The sequence below is a fragment of the Plectropomus leopardus genome, chromosome 4 (assembly GCF_026936395.1).
Source record: "Plectropomus leopardus strain MGB_pleo_1.0 chromosome 4, ASM2693639v1, whole genome shotgun sequence".
NCBI classification, from domain to species: Eukaryota; Metazoa; Chordata; class Actinopteri; order Perciformes; family Serranidae; genus Plectropomus; species Plectropomus leopardus.
The window spans coordinates 4,553,676-4,579,489 of NC_142179.1; the positions used below are offsets into that span (position 1 = coordinate 4,553,676).

Below are 25,814 nucleotides of genomic sequence, written 5' to 3' on the forward strand. Positions count from 1 at the left end.
CTGGAAAATAATAAGAAATCACAGCCCGTCCCGAACCCAGCGGATCAGGTCGGACCCAATCAGGGTCGTGCAGAGAATCAGAGCTCTACTTTAAAGTTTATTTTCTTATTGTTTCTATTTATCAAATTAAGACTTAAATTTTAAGTTCAGACATTATAACTGAGAAGGAGATCTGAAAGTTAATTATTAAGCAGCATGAAGTCCTGCTGTGTCCTGACCTTGTATTAATCTATTAGGGAGGGTCATTACTGTCATCACATAATTAAAAAAGATATCCTCTGCCAGGATTTATTTTGTGATTTAAGACCTCTTTTAGCACCATCAATCCTCCACTGTATGGCATAATGTGCACGTGCCAGAAAGAGAGAGAGAGAGTGTGTGTGTGTGTGTGTGTGTGTGTGTGTGTGTGTTTACCTGCATTAGTGTTGGTGGTGTTGGAGCCCTGCAGGAGCACCGTCAGTGTCTCCATCACCAGCCAGGCCAACTGCTTCTGCTCCTCTGCCACCGTGTTGTTTTTACAGTCAGCTGGAGAGCGAGAGAGAGGAGACGTTAACATGAGACGACCTGTTTTACTGCCGTTCTATTTTTCTTTCGAGTCTCTTCCTGAAATATTTTACAGAACTGTTAAATGTGCACTTTGTCTCTCACAAATTGATTTATGTGTTATACCATAAACTGCCGTCCAGAAAGAAAAAAATAAACATTAGACAACATCATGACTGCATTAAATGCACACAGTGAGAAAATGACACAAATTACATGATAAAGAACATGCTTCATAATGAGGCCGTAACACAATAAAAAACAGAATTTAACTTTAATTTAAATCCATTTTATGTTTGGTCAATTATGATATACACCTCCATTTCCGATTAATAAATTCTCCTTGGACAAATGCCGCTGTGGCAAGAAAAGTTGTTACAAAAAAATAAAGGAGTTTTGATAAATGCTGCATCCTGTCAGAGTCTGACAGAGAACAGATAACCGCAGAGTAGCACCTCACCTTGGTCATTATTGTGTGGTTGTTGCTGCGTGGCCGGGTCTTTGAGCAAGGCAGCGTACTTGTGCAGCAGGTTGACCAGCACCTCCAGCAGGCCGACCTCCCGCAGCACGTCGCTGAACACCGGGTCGTGCCTGGCCAGCTTCAGCAGCGTCCTGACGGCCGTGATGCTGCAGGCGTGTGACGTGCTGGATTTGAGCAGCACGCTGACGCTGAACAGCTCTTTGCACGGCACGTAGTTGAGGCTGAAGACGACAAACTCCAGCAGCTCAAAGTACTTGGTCTGGGCCTCGGGGAGCTTGGCCACACGCTCTGCAAACTGCGACAGGGTGTGCTGCGACTCCAGGATGAAGTAGTTGGCGGGCTCGGCTGAGTAGATGTTTCCGATGGCGTCCAGCAGCATTGAGGCCAGGCGGCTTGTTTTAGCTCTCAAGAAGGCGTTCTGCAGCACCGAGAAGGCCTGGATGTTACGCACTGTGTGGCCTGCAGGAGAGGAGATGAAGGTTGGTTATCATGACAAAACAAATGTGAATTACTGATCACAAAGTTACATGAAATTAATTTTTAATGATCCCAATTGAGTAGCAAAAAGTAACTGCAAATTAAATTGTGTAAAAAGAATTTAAAAAATTGACCCAGCAGCACGTCAGTCCAGCGCAGCAGGGATGCATAATAAAGGTTGCATAATAAAGTTCAAATTTTGCATACAGTTTTAAACGCTTTAAAATCAAAGCATCACTAAAATGTAGGCTTGCCCCTTTAAAGTCTGAGATTTGAATCATCAGTTGTGGCTGTTCAAACCTAAAAACTTTATATGAAAAAAAAAACAAAACAAAACATGCCGTAATTTATTCATATTTAAAACGAATGCAATAGTTTAAGTTGTCACATTGATATTTAAGTTGTGTTGATAGATTCATGATGTCGAGTTATGCTTTGAGAATCACGGAAAAAAGTATTCCACCTTTAAAACTGCCCAGAGCTTTTAAGCAGTATTGTAAATAAATTATGTTTTTCTCAGCTATAGCTGTAACTCACACTTCTGACCGTTTCTTTTTTTAAAATAATTTTTATTTAAACATCAATGCACAATTTAAATTGCAATTTTCATGTTAGGAGCTGACAGAATTGCATTTGACTGGCATCATAGCATCTATGATTTGATGTGACAAATTTATTGATTGATGGACGTTTCTGTGAATCATCGCTGAATATTGACGCTGAATGATGATGATTGCGCCCGTCTGATGTCATTGAAACCCCGAACAAACAGCTTGAAGAAATGAATGAAAAGACTCACTGGAGGGAGCATCACTCTGCTTTGAATCCTTTATGAATTAAGTGTTATGATGCTTATTTTTTAGTAAAAGTAGCAAGACACAAAAAGAATCAAACATCAACAGAGTGGACACATAGAAGCTGATCTGACCCACATATACTATTTTTTTTTGCCTTTCAACCTCCTCGGACGTCTGTAAACCGACAGCAAATATTTGACACACTCCTGATGTGACATAAGACGAAAAAATGCCTCTAAGGTGCATGAAACCTAAAGAGCAGCTACTGCAGTAGGAGCAACGCTGAGAACAATGATGTTATGCAAACGTGCTGCTGGTAAGGAGATGAACTCTGTATCATTTTACAACTTTTCACAGTATTTAGTGCAGTATTTGTTCAAAAAAGGAAACCTAAACCCCAGTTACAGGCTCTAACCTGCAAACCAAACAAAAAGTTGATCTAATTTGCTTCTAAAGGGCAGCGTAAGTAAGCCAAGAGAAAGTTAGCAGAGTGGTTGCACCATCAGAGGTTTGGGGATAAATTATTTTCAAATAGCTTTATTGGCCACATTAGTTGGATACACACAAAAAAAACCTTCAATTGACAAAAATAAGCACACAAAGCTGGGCTCCAATTTTTAGTGGATTAGTCAAATATTTCATGACCTTGGTCGACTAACATGATTTCAGTCAGTTCATAGTTTTGTGTGGTCGTGTTGTGAGTAAGAATTTCCCTACTGTTAGTCATTGCTAAAGTATTATAATCACATCACACAAAAGAGCTTTTATTAAGCAAGGAATTTCTACCTCAGATTTTTTTTTTTTAATGACTCCAATGTCAAAAACTACATTTTGAAATATTAATGCAAAATCCCTTTTGTTTTTCATACATATTTTATATTTTTAATAAAAGTTTCCACTTTGCTTTGACAATTTGGTATTTGAAAATTAAGGCATTAAGACAGAAAATTCCTTACTTGATGTCAAAATTCACTTCAGTCCTGTAGAAGTTACGTTTTTAAAAAATGTAATAGGTGGTGCAAGAGCATGACGGATGTTATCTTTGAACTACGTTATACACACGAGCTGACCTCCATTTTGGGGTTGAGTATCCAACTGCTATGACACGCACACGTAGAAACACATACACGAAAAGTGACACTGACATGTGTCCCCACACAGATCAAAACACACACACAGCCGTGAAGTGAATGTGGCGGGCTAATTAGGCGTGTAAGCGGACCCTCACACCATGATGGCTTCTGGTAATGACTTTGCACACAGCTGGAGCTGTCATTAGGTGGGTAAACACAAGTGTGTGTTAGAGCGAGTGTCTCTGTGTGCTGGTGTGTGTGTGTGTGTGTGTGGTGAAACAGGCAGCAGAGCTCGGCGGTGTTCGTGCCAGGGTGTACGAGGTTAGAAAGCTAACACTTTTTGTGTTTGTGCCTGTGTGTGTGTGTGTGTGTGTGTGTGTGTGTGTGTTTTCAACTGGAAACTGTGTTTTACCATGAGGCACAGGTGACAGGCCAAGTTATAACGACGTACAGCTCAGAGAAATGTGAAAATCTGTCATCATCGTGTGCGCTTCCAACACAAGCAAAGCTGGAATTAAACATAATCAGGCCAAAGAAAAAGTAGCAGAGAAAAACATCATATTTGTAATTTATCTCACTGAAAACAGGAGCTGCTGGTGTAAAGCTGCCAAGATCTGTAGTTTGTTTGTGTTATTGTGTTATTTTGGTCAATCTGAATTTATCCTTTTAACCCAAAAATCACACAATAACAAAAACTAAGTGACTGAGGCAGCTGTGGACCAGCAGCTCTGTTCTTCAGTGAGATCAAATACAAATATGATTCTTTTTTCTATTTTTTTGTTTTTTCTATGTTAATTTTTAGTTAATGTTTTTGTCAGTGGAGTCTGGCATTGAAGATTTAAGAAATAAGTTTCCTTTTAGTTCAGCTCCACATCACAGGTTCACATCAAGGTTGTCTGTTTGGAAAGTACTGGACAGACGAGTGGATAAATGAGATTTACTGCACGAGTTGTTTGACAGATTGTTAAACGGTAAATGCTGTTTACATGACCCACATTGAATTCAGATTATTGTCGTATTTGGAATAAAAGGGGAACACTGGTGTGCATGTTACAGAAGCCACTGTCCTCTGTCAAATAAAGCAAAAATGCCCAAAAATTAAGTTTACATCTGTTCCAAAAACCGCTCCAATTCAAATAGCCCATAATTATTAGAATTTCCTTCAATGCACCCAAATTAAAGACTTCTATCGACGATGTTGAAGCACTGACAAAAAAACAAACAACAACATTTTGTTACTGGAGAGCAAAAGTATACTCAGAATACTCTTTTTTTCATTTTTGAAATTAAAAATGGAGAGATGTAAAACTGAAAATATTTTTTTTAATTTCAATATAATTTTCTGTCTTTTGGTTTTGTGGATTTTTTTAATACTTAAAATTAAAGATTAAAAGATGGAAAACTATGAAAATGTTTTTTTTAATTGAAAATAATTGTCTGTCTATTGGTATTTATAGTGGGTTTTTTTTCAAATACTTGATATTAAGGATGAAAAGGTGTAAAAGTATGAAAATAGTTTCTCTCATTTGGTAGTTTGTAGTGTTGATATTTAGAACATGTCACGCTTCAGTATTGTGCACATTATTTTGACAGGGTTTCTTCTTATTTATGGCTGTTTATATGTCTTTTTTAAAAATGTATCTTTATGGGTCTATTTTTTTCTTTGCATATGTATTTGAACAAAATATGATAATAATGTTCAGCTCGTTTCTTTTAAGACAGACTGTTAAAAAGCAGACAGAAGGTGAAGGCAGACAGGTTGCATCAGAGGTTAACGTGTAGCTCCAGACAATTCTCTAAACCACTAAAGCATCTCTGGACTCTGGAGAGCGCATTTGTATGCAGGAGGCTGCAGGCATTCATCTCCAGCAGTGTGACAGGCGGCAGAGTTGCCATGGTGTCTGTCAACAGGTTAAGCTGACTGGAATCAGCCAAGCATCAAAGTCATTTCAGGGATTAAGATCTGAGGGGGAGATGCAGCGGCCCGGGTCTACATGAAAACTTTTCCACATGTAATTCCTCTCTTGTTTCAGGGCTTTGGGCAAACGCAGTTGGTGGGATTGTGTAGATTTAAGAAGCGAGTCTGTGATCAGAAAATCACTGGGCTGTAACGCGGATGGGGGAGGGAGAGAGCATCTTTACTCCCTAAATATTTAACGTCAAAGTGTCCCTGAATCCAACTTTAGATGATGACAGTGGATGATCATTTCAGTAAAGAGGCACTTTACAAAAATGGGTGTTTTGGTGGTTTTCTCTGTTGCTTTTTTTTTTGCTGTTTTTCAAAGATCCGACACCTCCTTCTCCTCATCCTGTCTTCTCTGACAAATTTAGAGATGGTTTCTCAGCAACCATATTTCAGACTGAAAATATAAATCTTTATAAACTGATATAAAAATAAACTTATTATAATCTCATTGGAAAAAGGAAACATTTCCCAAAACAGCTTGGTATTGCACTTTTTAGCAAGTTATATAAAAGAGTGTAATAAAAGGAGCACAGCTGACTGAGCTGAGATGTTGCATGCAACATGCAATGAATAAAAGATCACAGGAAAATCCGAAAAGAAGAAGTGAGATGACTGTCTGTCAGGTTTGCCCTTTTTTAACTTAATTAAATTAAGCACACTCCACTCAGATCAGTCAGAGATTTCTCTTTATGCAGTGTGGCAATTAGAAGGAAGTGGCTGCAACAGACAGATGACATAATGTTTTGTTTCGTATATCTGGGATAAAATAAAAAGAAACTGATCAAGGTCAGATACCTTTCAATTATGTTGTTAATTTTTTTTTCTGTTTTTGCCAGCAGTTTTTTAAAATGTCACTTCTGTCCCAGGACTGCCAAATCAAAGGACATGATCAGTGCATCGATATGTTCTTTACTCTTCAGACTGGCTTGAAGCAGCTAATGAATTTTTGAGGAGTAACTAGCCATAGCTGCCAACACACCTTTCCCAGAAGACTGCGGGAGAACAAAGCCGGGCAGCAGGAAGGGGGCTCCAGTCGTCAGGCCGGCGGGTTTCAGCTCCGTCACCCCGTAAGTGGTCAGACAGGTGACCAGGTTAACCAGGTCCTTCAGTGCATCTTTTGATTCATCCTCTTTGGCCTGTTCCAGTCTGGATTCAGACAGAGAAGCATTTATAAATGTTCATACAACATACTGAACAATCACAGCGTGAGAGCTGTAGGAATGAAGCTGTACCTGAGCATGAGGTCGCAGAGGAAGGCGTAACCCTGGCACATTCGAAAATCGTCCAGCAGGGTCTGTGAAACGTCGCTGGAGTCCTTGAGGAAGCAGGAGAGGCCAGCGAACATCTCTACAATCTCCAGCGGTGACAGATCATCCGACTGCTGCATGTTCTGAACGCACGTGCCGAGGCATTCCTTCTCTGTAGATGGAGGGGATGAAGAAGAGGAACAATCAGTGAATTAATGATGAAATTCGACGACAGAAAGTGTTGTGTAACCATTTGAAAACCAAACACCTTTTAATTATGAAGCATATTTGCTTCATGCTTACTTTGATTAACGTTCTATAAAAAGGAAATGTGTCAGGTGGAAAAAAATAAGCAGCTCCGGCATATTTCTCTGCGCATGTCCACCAGTATAATGGTCTTTAGGACACAGTAATATGCCTTGTTCATCTTATTCCACATTCACCCCTGAATTAAAACACTCGCTTCCACAAATAGATTTCCTTTTTTTGCTGAACCGTTCATTAGGGGAGCTGTTGGAATATATATGCCATTCGGTTATTGAACAACACTCTCGGATCGCAGAGCATACTCTCAGGCACAGCTGGAGCAGCAGAACATCAGGCAAATTTAAGTAAAAATTAACCATTCATTCTTTAAGGTCTAAAAGTCTGCTTTCCCTAACAAACAGCTGCTCCTCTCATCCGTTGATCTGATCAGCTCTGAAGGGATGACAGACTAGTTACCCACTCCATGAATCACAAACTGCTGCTGAAGGAAAAAAAAACTCGCTTTGCCTGTGTTGCGTTCATGGACTTACAAAAACCTCTGAAATTAGAGAGGGGACAACAATGCATTTAAAAACTAAAAACTAAAAAATAACCCAAAAGTTTATTGTTCTGATCAGTTTTGACCAGATTATTGTCGACCCACCAACGGATCCTTATGTGCATTTTTTTCATATAAAATTATATATTTAATAAATATTTTAAAAAATAAGCAGATGTTTCTTATTACTTTCGTGTGACATGAACTATTTGTAAACCTTTCTATTATTAGTGTCACAGCAAAATGTGTAACCCCAAAGGGGTTTAAAAATTTAATTTACCCAAACGACAAACTATAAACTTTTAAATTATTTAAAAATGTCAGTAAAAAACTATTTTTTATGTTTTGCCTTTCTTTCAGTGCATTACTTGTTACTTAGTTGCAAGACAGATGTTTGTTTTACATGCGCTTCCTTGTTGGATCCACAGATTCAAGGTTATAGCTCCTCTATGCGGATTAATCTACATTTTCCACTTTTTTTAATGTGGCTTAAGGCCTGTTGGATAAACTGCAGATGTGGTTTGGATAATAGGGTCTTTAGTGTCTTGTGTGGGCTCACATACACAGTTTGTCCACCCACATTTAAACCAACTGGGATGCATGTGTGATTAACACCCACACATACACAGACATGAGAACATTTGCATATACCATGTATGTATTTGACCACGTTGACGCTGAGGCCGTGTCTGGAGATGGTGGTGAGCACCTCCCCCGCGCTCCTCCTCCAGGGCAGGTTGTGGGGGGGACACCAGGAGGTGATGGCACTGAACAGCAGCTGGAGGTCGTCCTTTTGGGCCAGCTCCTCCGCCGGAGACACAAAGGTGCACAGCTTCACCAGGATCTGCACAGAGTGGAAAGCAGGGGTGTAGTTCTATTTGTTTAAGTACAGCAGCACACCTAAGAAAAGTGCACATGTGTACACACCCACGGTTAAAATGTGGCTCAGTTCACAGGTTATGAAACCACTGGTCCTACAGTGGCAAGTTTACATGCCTTTGTCGACTTTAACTATAAAATTAAATTATGTTTTAGTGCTTTTACATCATTGCTTGTGCTGTATCTCTTGTATTTTATTTTGTTTTACTACTTTCTAGTTGTTTTGTACTTTGGTTTGACATTGGTTCAGCACTTTGGTCAATTCCGATTGTTTTTAATGTTCTATATAAATAAAATCGACATTGACATGACTTGTTAACAGTAAGCAGATATAGACTGGGAAAAATGATTTAATTCACTGTGCTGCTCAAAGACTATCACAGGCAGCTATGGGCAACTTATAAGGTGGAATTTTTTATCTCATATTATGCAGTTTATGGGTTTAAGTTTTGAATCAGTCAACACACCTTCAGTGTCAATATAACTTTTACCATTCCATTGGTTTTTATTGTACCTCCTGCATGACACTTTGGTGATCACTGGATCTTCAAGCCCATAAAAAAATGTATGTAAATTACAACCAGTTAATGCAGACTGCAAATATTCTATTTCTACTTGGAGAAAAAATTGCGGAGCATTGCTCTGGTGAGCTCCTGCAGCACTACATCCCTGATCTAAAGGGCAGGAAATTGACTCCAGCCGAAGGCACTGGCCTGGAAATGTGCTAATAAAACCACTGCTGGAAAATACAGCCAGTCGCACAGTCAAGCTCAAAGTCATTGACGACGGAGATAGAAGATTGTTTGTTACATGTGCCCTTTGTAACTGGCATTATTAATTTGTGTAAATGCAGAAAATTCAGAGACTATGTTCATAAAGGAAGTAACACGTCAGGCAGAATTTCCCACCATGATTACAGTAACGGATCCATCAATCCTTAAATATCACCGCACATGTGGCTTTAAAGCATCAACTAAATCAATAACCTGCTAATAATGTGCTGATGCAGAGAAGAAAAGATTCTCCAAATGCTTTATAATACTTGTGTTTCTGCTGAATTGACAAAAAAGGATTCGCTTTGTCTCCGCAGTAAAATATGGTTTTCTACATCATGACATCATTCTTAAACTCTTATAAAACTTTTTATTTTTTTCCTTTTTTTAATAAAATGGCTTTTTATTACAGGTTTCTTTTGCTGTTATTGTTCTCTCTTCTTTGATTTACACTTCCATTAATTTGCTCACTCTCATATTTTTAGTTACCGTCTCTTTTCATTGTTTCCATTTTTTAATGCATTATACTTATTACAATCTTTTTTTTTAAGTGTATAAAGCACATTGTAAACTTGTTTTTGAATAATGCAATACAAATAAACTTTATTGTTATTATTATTAAACATTATTATTAAAATGGCAAAAAAAAGGCAGAAAAACGCTATGTCTATATTTTTTGACAATGTTTTATCAATATTGGTCTTCTCTCTTCAAACTACACAAGGTAAATAAAATGTCACACTTTTTTTCTGTGTCCTTACTATAGTATATAAAACAATAAATTCTTTTTTTAAACTAAGTCCTTTAAAACAAAGGTAACTGGTAGTTTTGGTAGTAGAGACGGAAGAAGAAACTATGAATTCACAAGTGTGAAATTCCAATATCGATACCCACACCAATACCAATAGTAATGTTAAAATAACATTAAGACCAATGCCTAATACAAAACTGATTTTTTCTGCTGTTGCTGTCATTTATTTTTCATAAAGAAAAGAAAAAGAAATAAAAATCACCAGTATCTGATAAGCTACTGATTAAAAATATGTCTATATATCTTTGCAAAGACATGCATATCTGCATTGCTGAGTTGTCTATTTCTCCTCTTATCCAAAATATGAGATGCAGGGTTTGACTGCTGCTCACTGAAAACAAACCACATGTGCACACTGCACCTGTTTCTCTCTTACGTCAAGCAAGAGTCGCGTCCAGCAACCAGTGGCTTCTTCTCCCCCTCAGCGGCTTGGTATGCTAGCTACTGTTGTCTGACGGCAAATAACTGACACAATTTTAAGGTAGTGCAAAAATGATGTGACCCGACAGACAAACATCAGCTCCAGCCATCTTTGAATCCTATTTACTGGTAGGCTGATGACAATCGACACGGCGAATATCATCCGATAAACTGTCTGATTGTCTCGTTACCTGGACGAAGACTTTCTGGAGCAGCGCCCTGCGGTCGGCCAGGGGCAGCTCCGGCTGGGTGTGGCCCTGCCCTGGAGTCTTTTCTTGGGTGGGTGGCGGCGGCGGTGGCGGCGGCTGAGTGGGGCCTGGGGGGGCTTCGGCCATGTGCGGCAGGTCAAAGAACAGGTAGAGGCATTTGACCAGCGTGGAAGGTACGGACATGGTCGTCATGCAGTCCACCGTTTTCTGGTGGAGGAGATGAGAAGGAAAAGAGAACAAAACAGATTGTTAATTATAAATGAGAAACTCATTTCAGAAAAGAGCTCGGAAAGATCTAAAGGAATATGGGCGCCAGAATTTTGTTTGTAGCACTTTCACATGCATTATCGTTATGATTCAACTGGAATTGAATTGTTAAATCTTAGCCAGCCTTAACTGCACAACATCTACTGAATACATAAAGATGAAAAATGCTTTTGTTTTGATAAATGGGTATTTTTTTTGCCGCTGTGTTATGATTCATGGTTGCGTTTCTGTGAGGAAAAAAACGGCACGAGTGGCTGTGAGGGCTTTATGTGTGTGTTTGTTGTGTGTTATTGTGTGTGTGTGTGTGTGTTATCGTGGCAAGCAAAATGACTGGAGAAAGAGACGGGGTTTGTGCTCAGTGAGGCGGATGATTCAGATAATGAAACGCTGCCTCCTACACACACACACACACACACACACACACACACACACACACACACACACACACACACACACACACACACACACACACACACACACACAGAGCAAAGAAGCTCACCCTGACAAATGATCTTGTTCCTTCTGAGCTCTCTTATAAGACAATCACCACACACACACACAGAGACACACACACACACACACAGACACAGTGGCTGGTTGAGACGACCCTCCCATTTACTTCAGCTCTGCCCGCACCACAGGGAGAAGGTGGACACTCGAGAATGAAAAACGGAGCACAACAGGCACACACACTCAGTCAGTCCCTCAGCTGATCGATGGAGAGAAGGAGTTGGGGAGGGGGAGAGAGAAAAAAAGACATTGACAGTGGAAGCAGGTCTACAAGGAAGCTTTAGTTAATAGTGAGTCTGTATGATGGAAAGTACATCCAGTGAGTGAGGTTGAGTGTGTGTGTGTGTGTGTGTGTGTGTGTGTACAGGCTGTGACAGACAGATTGGCCCTGCTGCAGCTTTAAGGTCAAGGTTACTTGGAGCAGTCAATCACAGAGAAAACCAGAGAGGCAAAGACTTTTCCATGTTGTGAGTGTGTGTGTAAGTGAGAGAGAGAAGTCACTTTAACGCTGACTGTTCAAGGCGGGAATGTTGTGCCGTTGTAGCTTGTTTAAAGGCACGTGATCCTGAGCATGTGTGTAAGTCAGATGCAGGTCAGGAATTGAAGAATGCCAGTTGGAAATTGCTGGGAATGGAGGAAAGTAAATACAATAAAGCCGTTAGCGGGGTACACACTATAAGATAATCGGGCTGATTTTGGGCTCGATTCCCCCCTCCCGACCAAAGTCTGCTGGTTCTAAAGATTGTCTTGCTAATTTTTCCTGTGGTGTGAGGTGATTTATGAGTGACTTTACCCTCCCTGATCGGCTCAGAAGACGATCAGGCCCATCAGGAGGCAAGCTGACTGAAGACGGAAGCACAACAAACAGGAGACATGGCAACGGTGATGGACGTGAAGCATAAAGTGAGACGGACCTCAGAAGCGGAGGACCAACTTGTTGATTTGTGGCTACAATACGAGTGTTTGTACAACGTGTCCTGTAAAAGGCGGGTTCGCGACAAGGAAACGTTTAGATCTAAATTCATGACAAACTGATATTCTCCCAAACTATAAAGGTAATTTACCCGAAAACCCACGTCCACAGCATGCTAGTCTGTCCATCTGCATGGAAAATGTCAGATGTGCATGGACGGGCTAAAACCTGCCTCACAGGATCCCCATGAAGGGCTGTGTGTGCTGGCGTGACCTTACTTTGGCTGTAAGGACACTCTTGACCCTTGGCCCTTTGGAACGCCGGTATGCTATGTAATTTTAATTATGTAATTTTGACAGCGTTGATTGTTTCAGTGTAAAAAAAAGTCTTTGTTGCAGCAGTGTGGAGGAATCTCTGTAAAAAGGGCTTTAGATAAGACGGAGAGAGGGAGAGAGAAAGGCACAACGAGAGAGTAAGAGGAAGCCCGTCAAAAATCTAGTGTTTGTTTCAAAGACAGAGACGAGCACAGAGCGTGAAGGGCATCCTATAAAAGCAGAAGACGGCGTCGAGGTAGAGAGGCAACGCTACAAACACAAATACTGCTGTTTTATCATCTGAGGGAGGAGGCAGGAGGTGAGAGAGAGGGAGAGAGGGAGAGAGAGGGCGGCATTAAAGGCAGAGGAGGGTGACGTCAGGTTTATGGGAGGCCAGCTGCCAGGAGAGTCCTTTGTTTTACTGTCTGAGACACCAGAGGAAAGGAATACAAATCCATTAAACCCAGTCACTCTTTCACACAAACACACAAACACACACACAAACAGGACTGTGAGCCACCGTGCTCGATGGTAGGTCGTTCTTTTTCCTGTCAGTTTGTGTGATATCAGAGAGTATAAAGAAACTGTTGCCTGACTGTCAGAATGACTCACAGGCAGGTTGGGATTTTGGCAGCACTGTGCGCACCCCTACCAAAAAAAAGCAGCCCCTCATTAATCTAAATGAGGCCGCTGTGTTGGCACTGCATGTACGTCCAGCAGAAAACACAAGGTAGTCAACCAGAAATGCTCACTGTTTTTTCATTGTACTGTTTACATGACAAAACATTAAGGACGATAACGAACCATCTGCACGTTAAACTGTTCGTGGAACATTTCAGCAGCAAATATCTGCACATTAGGCTCATTTCACCATCTAGATCTAAGCCATCCTGTTCGATAACATTTGGAGAGTCTAAAGGGGACACAAGATTAGATTTTTTAAACCGCCATTCAAGCCAGCAAAGCGCTAAACTGTTCCTCCAACGGTGGAAGTTACCCGCTCTCTTTGCTTCATGCACCCATGAGCAGCTCTCAAAAGAATGAACAAGGCCCTGCCTCCATGGCTGTATCCAGATTTTCTTAAAGCATCCATACCGCGGTGTGGCACAAATATTAACTTTATTTGCATCTTTCTGCTGCACAGACGGCCTAGTTTTATCTGAGGACCACTTTTAGTCAATGCACTACTTCTTATTATGAAATCTTTTGCATTTGTCGTTCTAAAAAATCTCCTGGTGGAAAAAGGCTCTTGCACACAGGAAATGATCCATGTAGCATTTACGGCAGCTGCAATTGAATTATGTTTGGAATAAAATGAGCACGCTGGGTAGCAGCATATCTCATTTCATCTGTGATACATGGCAGCAGCAGCCTGGATGGCACAAAAGGGGGGCTGACATCTGATCGTCACCAGTTCAAACGCTCAAGTTCTGAGCTTTTGAAGATGAATAATGAGCTGGGAAGTTTTGTGTATATGTTTGTTTTCTTTTTAATGAGCCGACTGTGTGAGAGTTGTTGAAATAAAAGCTGGGATGTTGTTAATTCTCGCGTTGAGACTTGTGTGCCTCATTTTATAACTAACATCAAGGTTGTTTAGAGATAGGCACTTAAACCCAGAGGAGCTCTATTAAACACTTCTCAGGTTCAACAAATGAAATACAAGTAAAAATGTGGCATGTCTCCTACCATAAAATACGTTAGAGTCAATATGGCTTCACTTAGAACTTACAGGATGCTTTAACCACATAAAATGAACAAGAATGTCTTTTACAAAGGCTGAATGGACAATAAAGCTGAACCTCTAGTAGAAAAGAAATGTAATTTCACTGACATGCGAGTGGTTAAATCCTGGAGTGTTTGCTGCGGGCACCGCAAGGCCACTAGAGACAAGTATGAGTTAAAGCAAAAAGAGAAACTGGGAGAATAAATCTTATTCCCTGACAGTTAAGGATTTGCTTTCTGCATGCGTACAAGCCTGAGAGTGTGTATTTTTGAACTGTACACAGTAAGCAGCGGCACTTTAATGTCTCCCCTTGAGGCATTTATCCTTCAACTTTTCTGCATTCATACTGCAGAGAACACTGTTTTTAACACAATGCAGCAAAACAAACATTTCTCTCAAACTTTTGCATGTATTTCTTTTCACAAACGTCCTTTTAAAAGTGTACATAGCAGTGTTTGGGTAAATCTATAGTGAAAGCCCTCTGCAGTGGTATGTGTATGTTTGGACAAAAATAGGAAGAGCAGAGTGGATTTAAGTGGTTTTAAAACATGTCTGCAGAAGGAAAGAGGAAGCGTCTGACTCGACAACAACAACGGTGCATTTCTGATGTGCAACAGAGCAGGAAAAGCAGCCAGCCGGCCAGCTGACAGCGATGCTCCCCGCAAGACCTCCAGAGGAATGCGGGCCGAAAAGTTCAAAAGACGTCTGCTGGCCGCGGTGCAATAGCACAGACACAGAGCGAGACAAGACCTGAATATCTAACCTTTAATCCAGAAACCCAACAGGCTGCTATATTAAGATTCTGAATTATGTGGAGTCATGTTTCGTGGTTATTAGATTAAAGACACACAAATTCTATTTTGATCTTGATCTCACTACATGCAATTATGAAAATATGATGAAAATGCTGCTCATGTGAGATAACTTGCTCACTAATAATTTTTCCATAAAATATGGCAATCTTTGATAAACTATATGAAGAATCTCTCATCCCACATGATTTAATAATGGCCTGCATGATTTCCCCGTTTTCACCACACTTGTGTTATGATAGATCATGCTGTTATGGTTAATGTTTTCCTGTCTCCCATAATTTTTTTCCTTTTGTTGTATTGTTTTACTTAATGTAATTAGTTTGCATTTTTATATGAATGGTTACGTGCAATTATATTTTATTGTCTTTTAATTTGTTCAGCGGTTACTGTCAGAGACACCGGCGGAGAATGAGAGCGGAGCTGAGATTCAGAGACATCGGCGGACACATCGGCGGAGAACAAGAGCAGAGTGGACATTCGGAGACAACAGCGGAGACACCGGCGGACAATGAGAGCGGAGCGGATCAGTCAGCATCGGTAACTCATCCCCAACTTTCTCTTTCAGTCCGAAGCGCCGTCAGGTGTCATGGTGCAGGCTGGTCAGCAGGTCAACGATAACAAACAACAGGGGCGCTGAGTTTATGATTATTTCTCTATTTGTTTATTTGTTATTTTGAAGGCAGAACACGAAGAAAGGGCGCTAACGAGTGCAGAGAATTATTATCATTTTTTTTTGGGGGGGGGGGGATTGAGCCGCGACCAGCAGCACCCCTCCAGAGTGTGGCAGAGGTGACCTCCTATATCACCTATGCCAAGGGCCTTGAACAGTTTATTTTCTTCATGTTCACTGATGATCTAAATAAGTCGCTAAATGTTTCTCCTACGCCACTGAGAGGCCCAAAAAGCCGCTAGTTAGCGATCAAGTTGGCACGTTAGTAGTCTTCTCCTCCCGTCACCCTGGGACCTTAGATCGTCTTGTTCGTTTGTTTTTGGACGTGGAAATGTTGTTTTAAATACATTTATCCAGAACAGTGTCCCCTACACTACAGTGACAACACTGAGAGACGGAAAATCTTATCAGAGTTAAAAAAATTTAAAGAAACAATGGGTAAACCCTGCTGCTGACTGATGACATGTTGTGGGCTGATCTAGCAGTGCAGCAGCTTGACATGCACCATAATGCAGTGTGTGTAGTACTGGTGGAGCGAAACCATGGGCAAAACAGGCAAAATCAAAACAATTTATGCTCATATATTATTGGCCAAAAATGTTATTATCAGAATTATCGGTATGACGTCATAAGTCCCATAATCAGTCGATAATTATCACGCATCCCTAGTTTGTTGAGCTACTGTTGTTGACAGTGCCACTGGCAACTTACTCCATCACCTCAGCAGAAAACGTGTGCAGCAACCAAGCTTGTATGCAATTACGGTCCCCAGATTCAAGGCATACAACAACTAGTACCATCAGTGAAACAGTGAAGTAAAAAAAATTCAGATGTCGCTTAAAGAGGCATGAGCTTGAGGCACTGCAATAACAATCTACCAGTTGCAAGGACATGATCTCAATACAGAGAAGTAGAAGAGCTCTAAATTAGAGGTACTTGGGCAAAAACATTCATGACATTATGCAAATACAAAAAAGGCTTGCTTCTTACTACTGCAATAGAGTATCTTCGAGATATCTCTTTGAATACTTGTGTTGTTGAAACATGCTGTTTCATGTATTTGGATTCCTTCATATATCGTACAGTTTGGGGTCTTGAGGAAACTCCATAGTAATTAAAGCCTTCAGTACACAGATGATGACAATAAAGCGTTTAAATATCTAATGCAATCCTGACAGTAAAATAAACCATTATAACACCAAAAAAAATTATAAAAGTAGAAATGAAGATAATGTCATATACTGTGAAAAGCATCAGAATCTTAAAATACAGTACAATACAGAGTTTTAATAACACCACCGAGCATTAATTAAGGAACAAACATCATCTCCTTAGTACAGTAAAGCAGATTTAACAAATGACTGTGGAGAATAAGCTGAGATGGGTCAGGTGGGGATTTTTACTCGTACTCAAGAGCCTGTTTCTCTCGGTTCTTACAGAGGCTGATGCTATTTTCTGCTCGCTGATCAAAGAGGGGAGATGCAAATGGGTCAAAAGAGAGACAGAGAAAACCTCTGTTTTTACAAGATGCTTCCTCTGATTTCATCTTGCATCTACGCTCACGTGCATGAGGGCAATCCTTACCAAAAAAAAAAAAGCATACAGACGTAAAATAGATGTACAAACATGGAGCAAAAACAGGACATTGTGATGCAAATGAGTTTGGTGTTTTTCAACCAACCTGTCCGGAGGAGGCCAGCAGGTTAATGGTGGTCAGAAGCATCCAGCCACGACTCGCCTCCTCGCTCTGGTTCACCTCCAGGAACTGGACTATGGCTCGACTGGCCGCCTCTGGAGGAGCAAACACACACATGAAGATACAGATAACCAGATGGAAAGTGACAGCTCATTGTGGCAGGCAGATGGGCCGCTGGAACAATGATCAGTTATGCAACGAATAAATCATCTTTGTGAATGTGACATGTGTCTTGTCTACAACCCACTTCTGCAGGAGAAAAAGCACATATCATGAAGATGTTATCAGCAGCGCATGTCGTTACGTGATGTTCTAGATTATATCCTGTCTGAAATGTTTGTTCTGTTGTTTTATGCACAGTGAAGGAACCAGTCTTTTATAGATGAGTAAGATAAGTATATTTTCAATTATGCACACAGATCTGGTGACATGCACTGCATGTTTTAAGAAAACAGTGTGGAAAAAAGGCAACTGACAGCACCAGTAGCTTGTGGACACTGAAACCATTAAATAAACCAGTTTGCAGCTGCTGAACACCTCTATGTTAACTAGCCAAGTTAGCTAATTTCTTAGTGCAATTACAAATAGTTGTACTCCCATGTGAAGCTGGCTTTTTCTCAATTTTATATTCATATTTTAAGGAAGAGACATTTAACTAATGATTCAGAATCTCAAGATTTACGAAGATATAATAATTGTTGTGATAGGAGCAAAAGCTGCAGGGTGCATCTGCAGTAATTTACCACATAAACAAAGATTAAGGAAAGTGATCAAACTGTCAGCAATTAACAAAATATTTAGGATGTTCCAGTCTGTCTTTAGTGGCAGCCACGAAGGCTCTGATTGGCTGAATTCTGCACTCAGTCCTTTTTGTGCCTGGACATCTCTTCTCCTGGCAAACTGCTGCTGTGGTAGCTTGTGCTAACACGGATCTGGATCTGAATCTGAAAACCCAGCCCTTGCTGGACAACATTTCCCTGATGTTTAACTTTTAAGATGCTGGCCGTGCTGGTGTTTTTGTTGCTGCTGTTTACACGCCTCCTGATCTTGTTGTTTTTAAGAATAGTTGTTTTCATGTTTGAAGACAGATCTCAAGGTTCATTTATTGTCATTGTACAACACAGTTGCACGATGACGTAAGTTGTTTTATTTATTGTTTCTTTTTTATCAGACACAAAATGTAGGAGATGTCCTTTTTTTTTTACCTTGACGTGTTTCGACTGACAGCTGCAGCCTTACTCAGAAGCATCACCTGACCGCTGTGACAGAGACCATCAGACGGCGGGGGGCGTGGTCAGCCGGATAGACCTGTCAGGTCCGTCAGGCTGACCACGCCTGGGAATAGCAGCTGATAAGGACACGTCACAGCGGTCAGGTGACGCTTCTGAGGATTGCTGCAGCTGTCAGTCGAAACATGTCAAGTTAAAAAACATCTCCTCCTTTTTTGTCTGATAAAAAAGAAACAGAATAAATAATCAAACTAGGAAGAAAAACGAACTTGATCTGAAATGAGTTTTGGTCGCTTTATGTTACAAAAAACAACAACAAAAACCAGTGCTGTGTCCAAAATCAATCCCTCATTCACACATTCACTATTTCTACAACAGGCAAAAATTAGTTTACAGTGAGCAGTCGATTGATTTTCTGGACACTTATGAATCATTTTTTATCATCACTGACAGGTTTAGAATCACACAACTATAAAAAGAAGTACAAAACGTGCTTTTACAGCAAGGCACTAAAACCTCAATTACTCCCCTGACCTGAATGAAGGGGCGGCAGCAGTGGATGACTAATTTTAGTATTGCTTTGTATCACACATTCTGTTATCTTTAGATGGAGAGATAAACGTGCTGTTGAAAAATGTTTGCTTAAAGACTGACACATGAAACGAGCCACAGCCTCGTTGCTCACTGATGTTTTGTTTTTTTTATTTGATTTTGAGCAAATCAAAATCACTTGTTTTGATGATGACAGAGCACTGCAAAAATCAGTCGGGAGCCTGACTCAACTACTGACTCAGTCCTCAGAGGCCTGGTGACCAGCTGGAGGAGTGCGTTTTAAGACTGTCGTGTTGCAAAATCAGAGCCGCTCTGCTTGAAAACAACACGTCACATGTTCAGACAGAGACGAGGGAGAGATGATAAAGAATAAGAAATCAGAGACGGGAAGCTGGAGACATAAAACCTTATATATGTGTGTGTGTGTGTGTGTGTGTGTGTGTGTGTGTGTGTGTGTGTGTGTGTGTGTGTGTGTGTGTGTGTGTGTGTGTGTGTGTGTGTGTGTGTGTGTGTGTGTGTGTGTGTGTGTGTGTGTGTGTGTGTCTGTGTGCATGCAAATGTGTGTGTGGGTGTCAGTCTGTTTGACGTCTTTCCTGTGGGGAAGCCACAGTCAAAGCTTCGACTACTGTCGAAGCTTTGAGGAGATGCTGCTGGTGGTTAACCTGTAGCGAAGACTAAGCTTTAACTTTAACTAAACATACATTGCATTGCTCTTTTGTGCAAAACCATGAACTGAGTAAGAAAAACTTTATTTCATGTCACATTTTAAGTGTAAAACTTGACATTTATGTCAGTTGTAAGACAAACACTGTTCTGAGTGGATATTCTGCACATGACCCTTCTGAGCACCAAATAGCAAATCTTTCTTGCAATATCTTTGCTGCAACTTTACAGCAAACTTATAACAATCTTAACATCATAATTTTAACCATGAAAACATATAACCACACAGAGGGGGGAGGGAAAAGCAGACCTTCATTACAAGAATCAAACCAGTGATGGAAAATAATCCTGACCGATGCCAAAGAAATGATAAATCGATGTTTCCAGGTACATCTTATTCCGTCTTTATTGTTCTACATTTATGTGTCAGAGGGCTCACCTGTGGATTTATTCGAGGCTCTTCGTCTGATCTCGGTCACCATGAGCCGCGAGACCTGGGTGGTGAACTGCAGCAGGTCAGAGAACTTCTCCGTCATGCTGCTGGGTGGAGCGTTCCCAAACACCTAAAGAAGACAGATCAGCATCAGTTAAATCTGAATACATAAAATAAAACTCAAGTAGAAACGCTCTACAGACATACTTATACAGGTCACCTGAAAATCAAAGAAATGATAATGCATTTATCACAAGAGCTCATTCTGCTACAGAGTGGAAAATCAAACATTTATTCAATGGAGAGAAAAGAGACCTAGAATTACTGTCATACCGTTGTATGTCTCAGCGTACTGGTCAAGTTACACGTACAGTTTACATTCATGTCTGTGAAAACATGGATGCATCACACACATCTTCACCTGGCAGCACAGAAGATTTTTACAATCAGGACAGTTTGAAGGTGAACACCCAAGAGTTTCTGATCAAATGTCTCCCCTTCTGTTCCTCATTTTGATGTTAAGTAATAGCCAGAAAGGTGTTTTATGCAGAACATTTTTAAGTCACTGTGCAGCTGACCTTAAACCAGTCACCATTATTAACATTGTTTATATGATGTTTTTATTTTTTGAAGGCCGGGAGAAAACATTTGCACACCGGCAGGTCGATAGGTGCACAGGAGAAGACCGAGGGCCGACGAAAGCAGAACGAAAACTCCTGCACACTGTTCACCTCACTTGCGATTATGAGTGAACTTTCATAACAACGTTTCGGTGCAAAAACCCTCATCAGTTTAACCTTTTGAATATAAAAAGTCATCACTTCGTTATTTCATCCTGTTAGACATTTGTGTGAAATTTTGTCATAATTAGTGTATGAATTCTTGAGTTGTGGCCAAAAAGATATTTTGTGAGGTCACAGTAACCCTGCCCAGTTAAGTTATTCTTGAGATATTGAATTAAAAAAATGCTACAGCTGGCGTCACATTGACCTTGACCTTTGACCACCAAATTCTAATCAGTTTATCCTTAAACTTAAAGTGGACATTTGTACAACATTTAAAGAATATTAGTTTAGGTTTTCTTGAGATATTGTGGTCACGAGAATGAGTCGGATGCAAGGTCATAGTGACTTTCACCTTTGACCATCAAAATCTAAACAGTTCATTGTTGAGTCCAAGTGGCATTTGTGCCAAATTTGAAGAAATTCTCTCATTTCAAGGTGTTCTTAAAATATCATGTTTACAGAAGCGTGACGGACACAAGGTCACTGTGACCTTTACCTTTGACAAAAAAAATTTGATCAGCTCATCCTTGACTCAAAGTGGATGTTTGTATGAAATTTAATGACATTCCTTCCTTGAGATATCACGTTCATGAGAATAGGACAGACAAGGTCATGGTGAACTTGACCTTTGACCTATGAACATTCATATGTAATAGGCTGATTGTTGAGTCCAACTGAAGTGCCAAATTTGAAGAAATTCCCTCAAAAGTTCTTAAGATGTCACGTGAATGGGGCGGATAGATGGACAGACGAAGAGAAAACCTAAAAAACATTATGCCTCTGGCCACATCTATCTGGCGCAGAGGCGTAATCAAAGCCTACAGTTCAACAAAATTACAGCTGTAATGACATCAAGCAGGGACACACAGGAATCATCAAGGTGGAGATACACTGGCTTACATCACTCTGGGTTTTTCCCATCATGTCCTAATTTTACAACCACAGAGCAAACAGCAGCCTGAGCCTCTGGGAGAGCAGGTCGAAGATAAACTACACTCGATTCAACAACGACTCATCGTGTATTTATTTATCCAGCAAATCTGACAAGAAAGTAGGCCCGCAGCCTGATGTCCCGCTGCACCGGGACTACTCTACTTTTGAATTCTGACATGAATTATGCCACCAGTGAGTGAATCACAGCCAGCGCTGGGATAATTAGCCGACAAGTCAAGAGACCCTCGGTAAGGCACTCCAGTTTGATGGGAACACTTAACGGGGCTGTTTGCAGCAGCAGCTTCAAAACAAAGAGGCATACTGCTCCATCAGAGTAATAAAAAGATATACTGTAAATATCAGACTCATTTTACTGACATTTACATTCTCTGCTTTGTTGAATAAACACATACATAAACATTTTATACACTAATCTTTACCTATTCAAAGCTCACTTCCATGACTTCCCACTCACATCTCTCTGCATCAAAGCATTGCATATATAACACCACTTTTATTTTATTATTTATGCACTTTATACTGGAGCAAACTCATCAGTCTAATTTATTAGTTTATCGTCTTTTATCAGTCAACCAATAGAAATTTAATTAACAGTAATTTATCGAACATACAAGGGAAATATCAACATATTTGTTTCTTAAATGTAATCAATTTGCTACTTTTCTTGAAATATATATCATTTTACCCACTTTAGGTTTTGGATTGTTGGTCAAACACACAACAAGTTATTTGAAGATATTTGAAGATCTCATCTTTGGCTGTCTGAACTTTTATGCATGTTTTTATAGAATATTTTATAGATTAAATGATTAATCAGGGGGTGAAAAAAGACTAATTAATATGAAAATAATCATTGCTTGCAGCTCTATTTATCTTGACTTTTTTGTTGATGTATGAATGAGATTTCTCAGATGGTCTCGTATGGTTTATGATTTGTAAAGCAAACCGGATAACTTTTAAAACTACTACAACTGTTCTTTCAATGTAGGCTGGATTCTTTTTTTTTTTTGGTTATTATTATAATCCATGGATTCTGGAAATTACCAAGACATATGCATTGCTTGTCTAAGTTTATATATATTCTTTAAGTATTGTCAAGGTATCTCAGGTTGTCATTTTAACCTTTTTTGAAACTCAGCATTGAGAGTGTGTGGGCGTTCATGACCTTTGCATGGCTTCCTTCTCCTACGCGCCTGTCTACCAGGTGTCCGATAGACAATATTATCAGGTTGATCGCAGTATGCTCGTGTGTCATCATGGAGCTCAAGTGAAAATACAACAAATATACAATGACTAGGAATATGATAAAGTATTATTCTACGTACAATAGTGTAATAATTCACAGTAAATATTTGCAAACCAAAGCTAGAGTGAAAACATGCATTTTATTGTGCTTTATTTTGCTAAACTTAAACAGTCACATCGATAATTTTCAACCTGGCCGCTATTTTCAAATGTTTTTGTGTCTAAGTGACTGAAGAGAACAAGAGTTTTTGCAAAATGTTCAGTATTGAGCGAGAGGTCTGCAGTTGGCTGCAATGTAACCATTCAGAACATTTACACCCTCAATGTACATCCACCAAAAGTAATTGTTTTCACCACTGACAGGCTCATATCTTTATTATAAGTAGACAGACCTTTTTGTTTAGGAGTAAGATCCTTTTAGTTTAACCTTACTCTCTCACAAAAAGTCTATCTCTGTAGGGATCCTTTCCATAATGTTGTCAGACACTTTGAATAATAATCAGAGCCTGTAAGTGGCAGAAACAAGCACTTCAGTGGGAGTAATGTGACATAGCAAACATGCCCACACAGTTACATTGTTCAATTTCAGAAATTGTTGCTCCAGGTGGAAAATAGTAAAAATTACAAATTCAAAGGAAAAAGCCCAGAGTGATACCTAGAAATAATTAAATATATATACTTATGCTTTGATGGCTGAGGGATCGGAAATTGCACTTTTTGCACTTATCGGTATGAATATAACAATAATGTCTCCAAAGTGTATTTTAGATTTATTGTAGGAGCTGAGGTGGAAATTCCAAGCATAAACAAAAATACACAAGATTGCCAAAATGTATGCCGTATGCATCAACACAGCACAAATTATCCAAAAATTAAGAATGAAAAGCACATAAAATGCACCAAACAGTCCCTAAGGGTTAAGTCCATAACAAAAGAGGCACTGTGAGTTGATGGAGCGCCAGCTGGTCTGTAACATGAGTCCAACAGCGTCCCAGACAACAATTTTTCTTTCTTGAAAAGTAAAAGAACAACAAACACCTGGTCTGAATGCCAGCTTCATACATCACAGAGCCCAAATGACTTCTTTTCACTAAACTGTCAACTCGAAGTCCTTCTGAGAATTGATATTTGTTCTTGTCGAGCAGAATTGTAACTCAGCCTGCCAACATTCACCCGGCTGTGTCTGGACCGCCTCCAGCCCTCCCTCCACCCCCCTGCTGTGACTTACCCTGTTAAATACAGGAAGCATCATGTAGAGCTTCTCCTCCTGCTCCTTCTGGGTCATGTGGCGAGGAGGGTGGCACAGTTCGGAGAAGAGGCGTCGCAGGTGCATCAGGCCCAGTGCGTTGTCCTGGGGGCTGCACTCCTCCTGCCGCGGCCGCCCCATGATCCTTTTCACCATGTTCATCTTGAGCGGCTTTGTCAGGGCAATGGCAGCCCTGCAGAGGGGAGAGAGGAGGTTACAAACGTGTCTTAAAGCAACTAAATACTTACGGATACTACTTTTGAGTATCGAAACTCGAAATTGTTGTGATGATTTGTTTTGCCATATTGTCCAGCCCTTGTAGAAGTACCACTCAATATCTTTGAATTACGACAATTTTTCAGTATTAAACAGTATATTATTTAGGTTAAATTGTTGTAAAGCTGCTTGTCTGTATACAAAATTTGACAATTGGGAAGTTTGGCTTTGTTTGTAAAACAAACAAAGGGGATCTGTAGAGAAAATTCCACATTTGTCAAATTATCAGTAGTGTTCTAGTATCTGTACAAAAACTTAGGTATCATACAATTATTAATGTAAAAATTACTTTATATTTTCTTTTTCTCCTTTCCATATTTCATGTCTAAGAGATTTTCCATACAACAATCTGTAATTATGTTCATTTGAGTAATGGTAACTGCAAAATGTTAACAGTGGAATTATCCTCATTTGGTTTGCTGCATTTTTGGTTTTCCATCACCTCCACAAGCTCTGCACATCAGCTTTTTATATATTTATCTGTATTTGTGTGTGAGTTGTTTTTGTTTGTTTGTCATGTACCTTTAAAGTCACCACTGTTTTAATTTTGCACCATTAAAAAATACTATATTCAAATAGATATTCTGTCTTTCTGTTTAGGTTTTATTTTTATTATTTATCTATCTTTATTTTTGCTTTTCTAACAATTTTTCCTGTGTTGTTATTATGTTTTTTCTTTTGTGCTGCATTTTTATTTTTTTTTCCTGAGTATGTTTTGTAATTTTAAGTGTACAGCACTTTGTTGCATTGGCTTTGATAAGTGCTATATGAATAAACTATAACTATAATAACTATTATTATTATTATCATATTACTGGGCTGTAAGAAAAATTGGTTTTGTGAGCAATATGTGCATTCAGACATGGTAAAAAAGTTGAGTAAAGGTCACATAACAACAATAAAATCACCTAGCATGTTACCAAAAAAAACAGAACCCCACAAAACCAAAATATTTTACAAACCTTGCCTCCTCATTGGCCAGTTAATAAAGCCCTATTAGTGCTTATGCTAACAGATCAGACACATCATCTTCTGCAGCTCG

General features: G+C 39.8%; 1 protein-coding gene across 5 annotated transcripts in view; it reads right to left on the reverse strand.

Annotated features, from left to right (window-relative positions):
• The window catches only part of wdfy3 (WD repeat and FYVE domain containing 3), a 137,962-nt gene that overhangs the window by 88,186 nt on the left and 23,962 nt on the right, over window positions 1-25,814 (reverse strand). For all 5 annotated transcript variants that reach the window (XM_088076349.1, XM_088076350.1, XM_088076348.1 and 2 more), the window contains exons 2-10: window positions 24,479-24,689; window positions 20,273-20,396; window positions 17,375-17,484; window positions 10,464-10,688; window positions 8,041-8,233; window positions 6,570-6,756; window positions 6,317-6,483; window positions 1,004-1,483; window positions 415-525 (exon numbers count right to left, since the gene is read on the reverse strand). In XM_088076349.1, coding sequence (XP_087932475.1) covers window positions 415-525; window positions 1,004-1,483; window positions 6,317-6,483; window positions 6,570-6,756; window positions 8,041-8,233; window positions 10,464-10,688; window positions 17,375-17,484; window positions 20,273-20,396; window positions 24,479-24,658 — 1,777 coding nt within the window. In that variant the 5' untranslated portion in view covers window positions 24,659-24,689. The remainder of the gene's footprint in view (window positions 1-414; window positions 526-1,003; window positions 1,484-6,316; window positions 6,484-6,569; window positions 6,757-8,040; window positions 8,234-10,463; window positions 10,689-17,374; window positions 17,485-20,272; window positions 20,397-24,478; window positions 24,690-25,814) is intronic.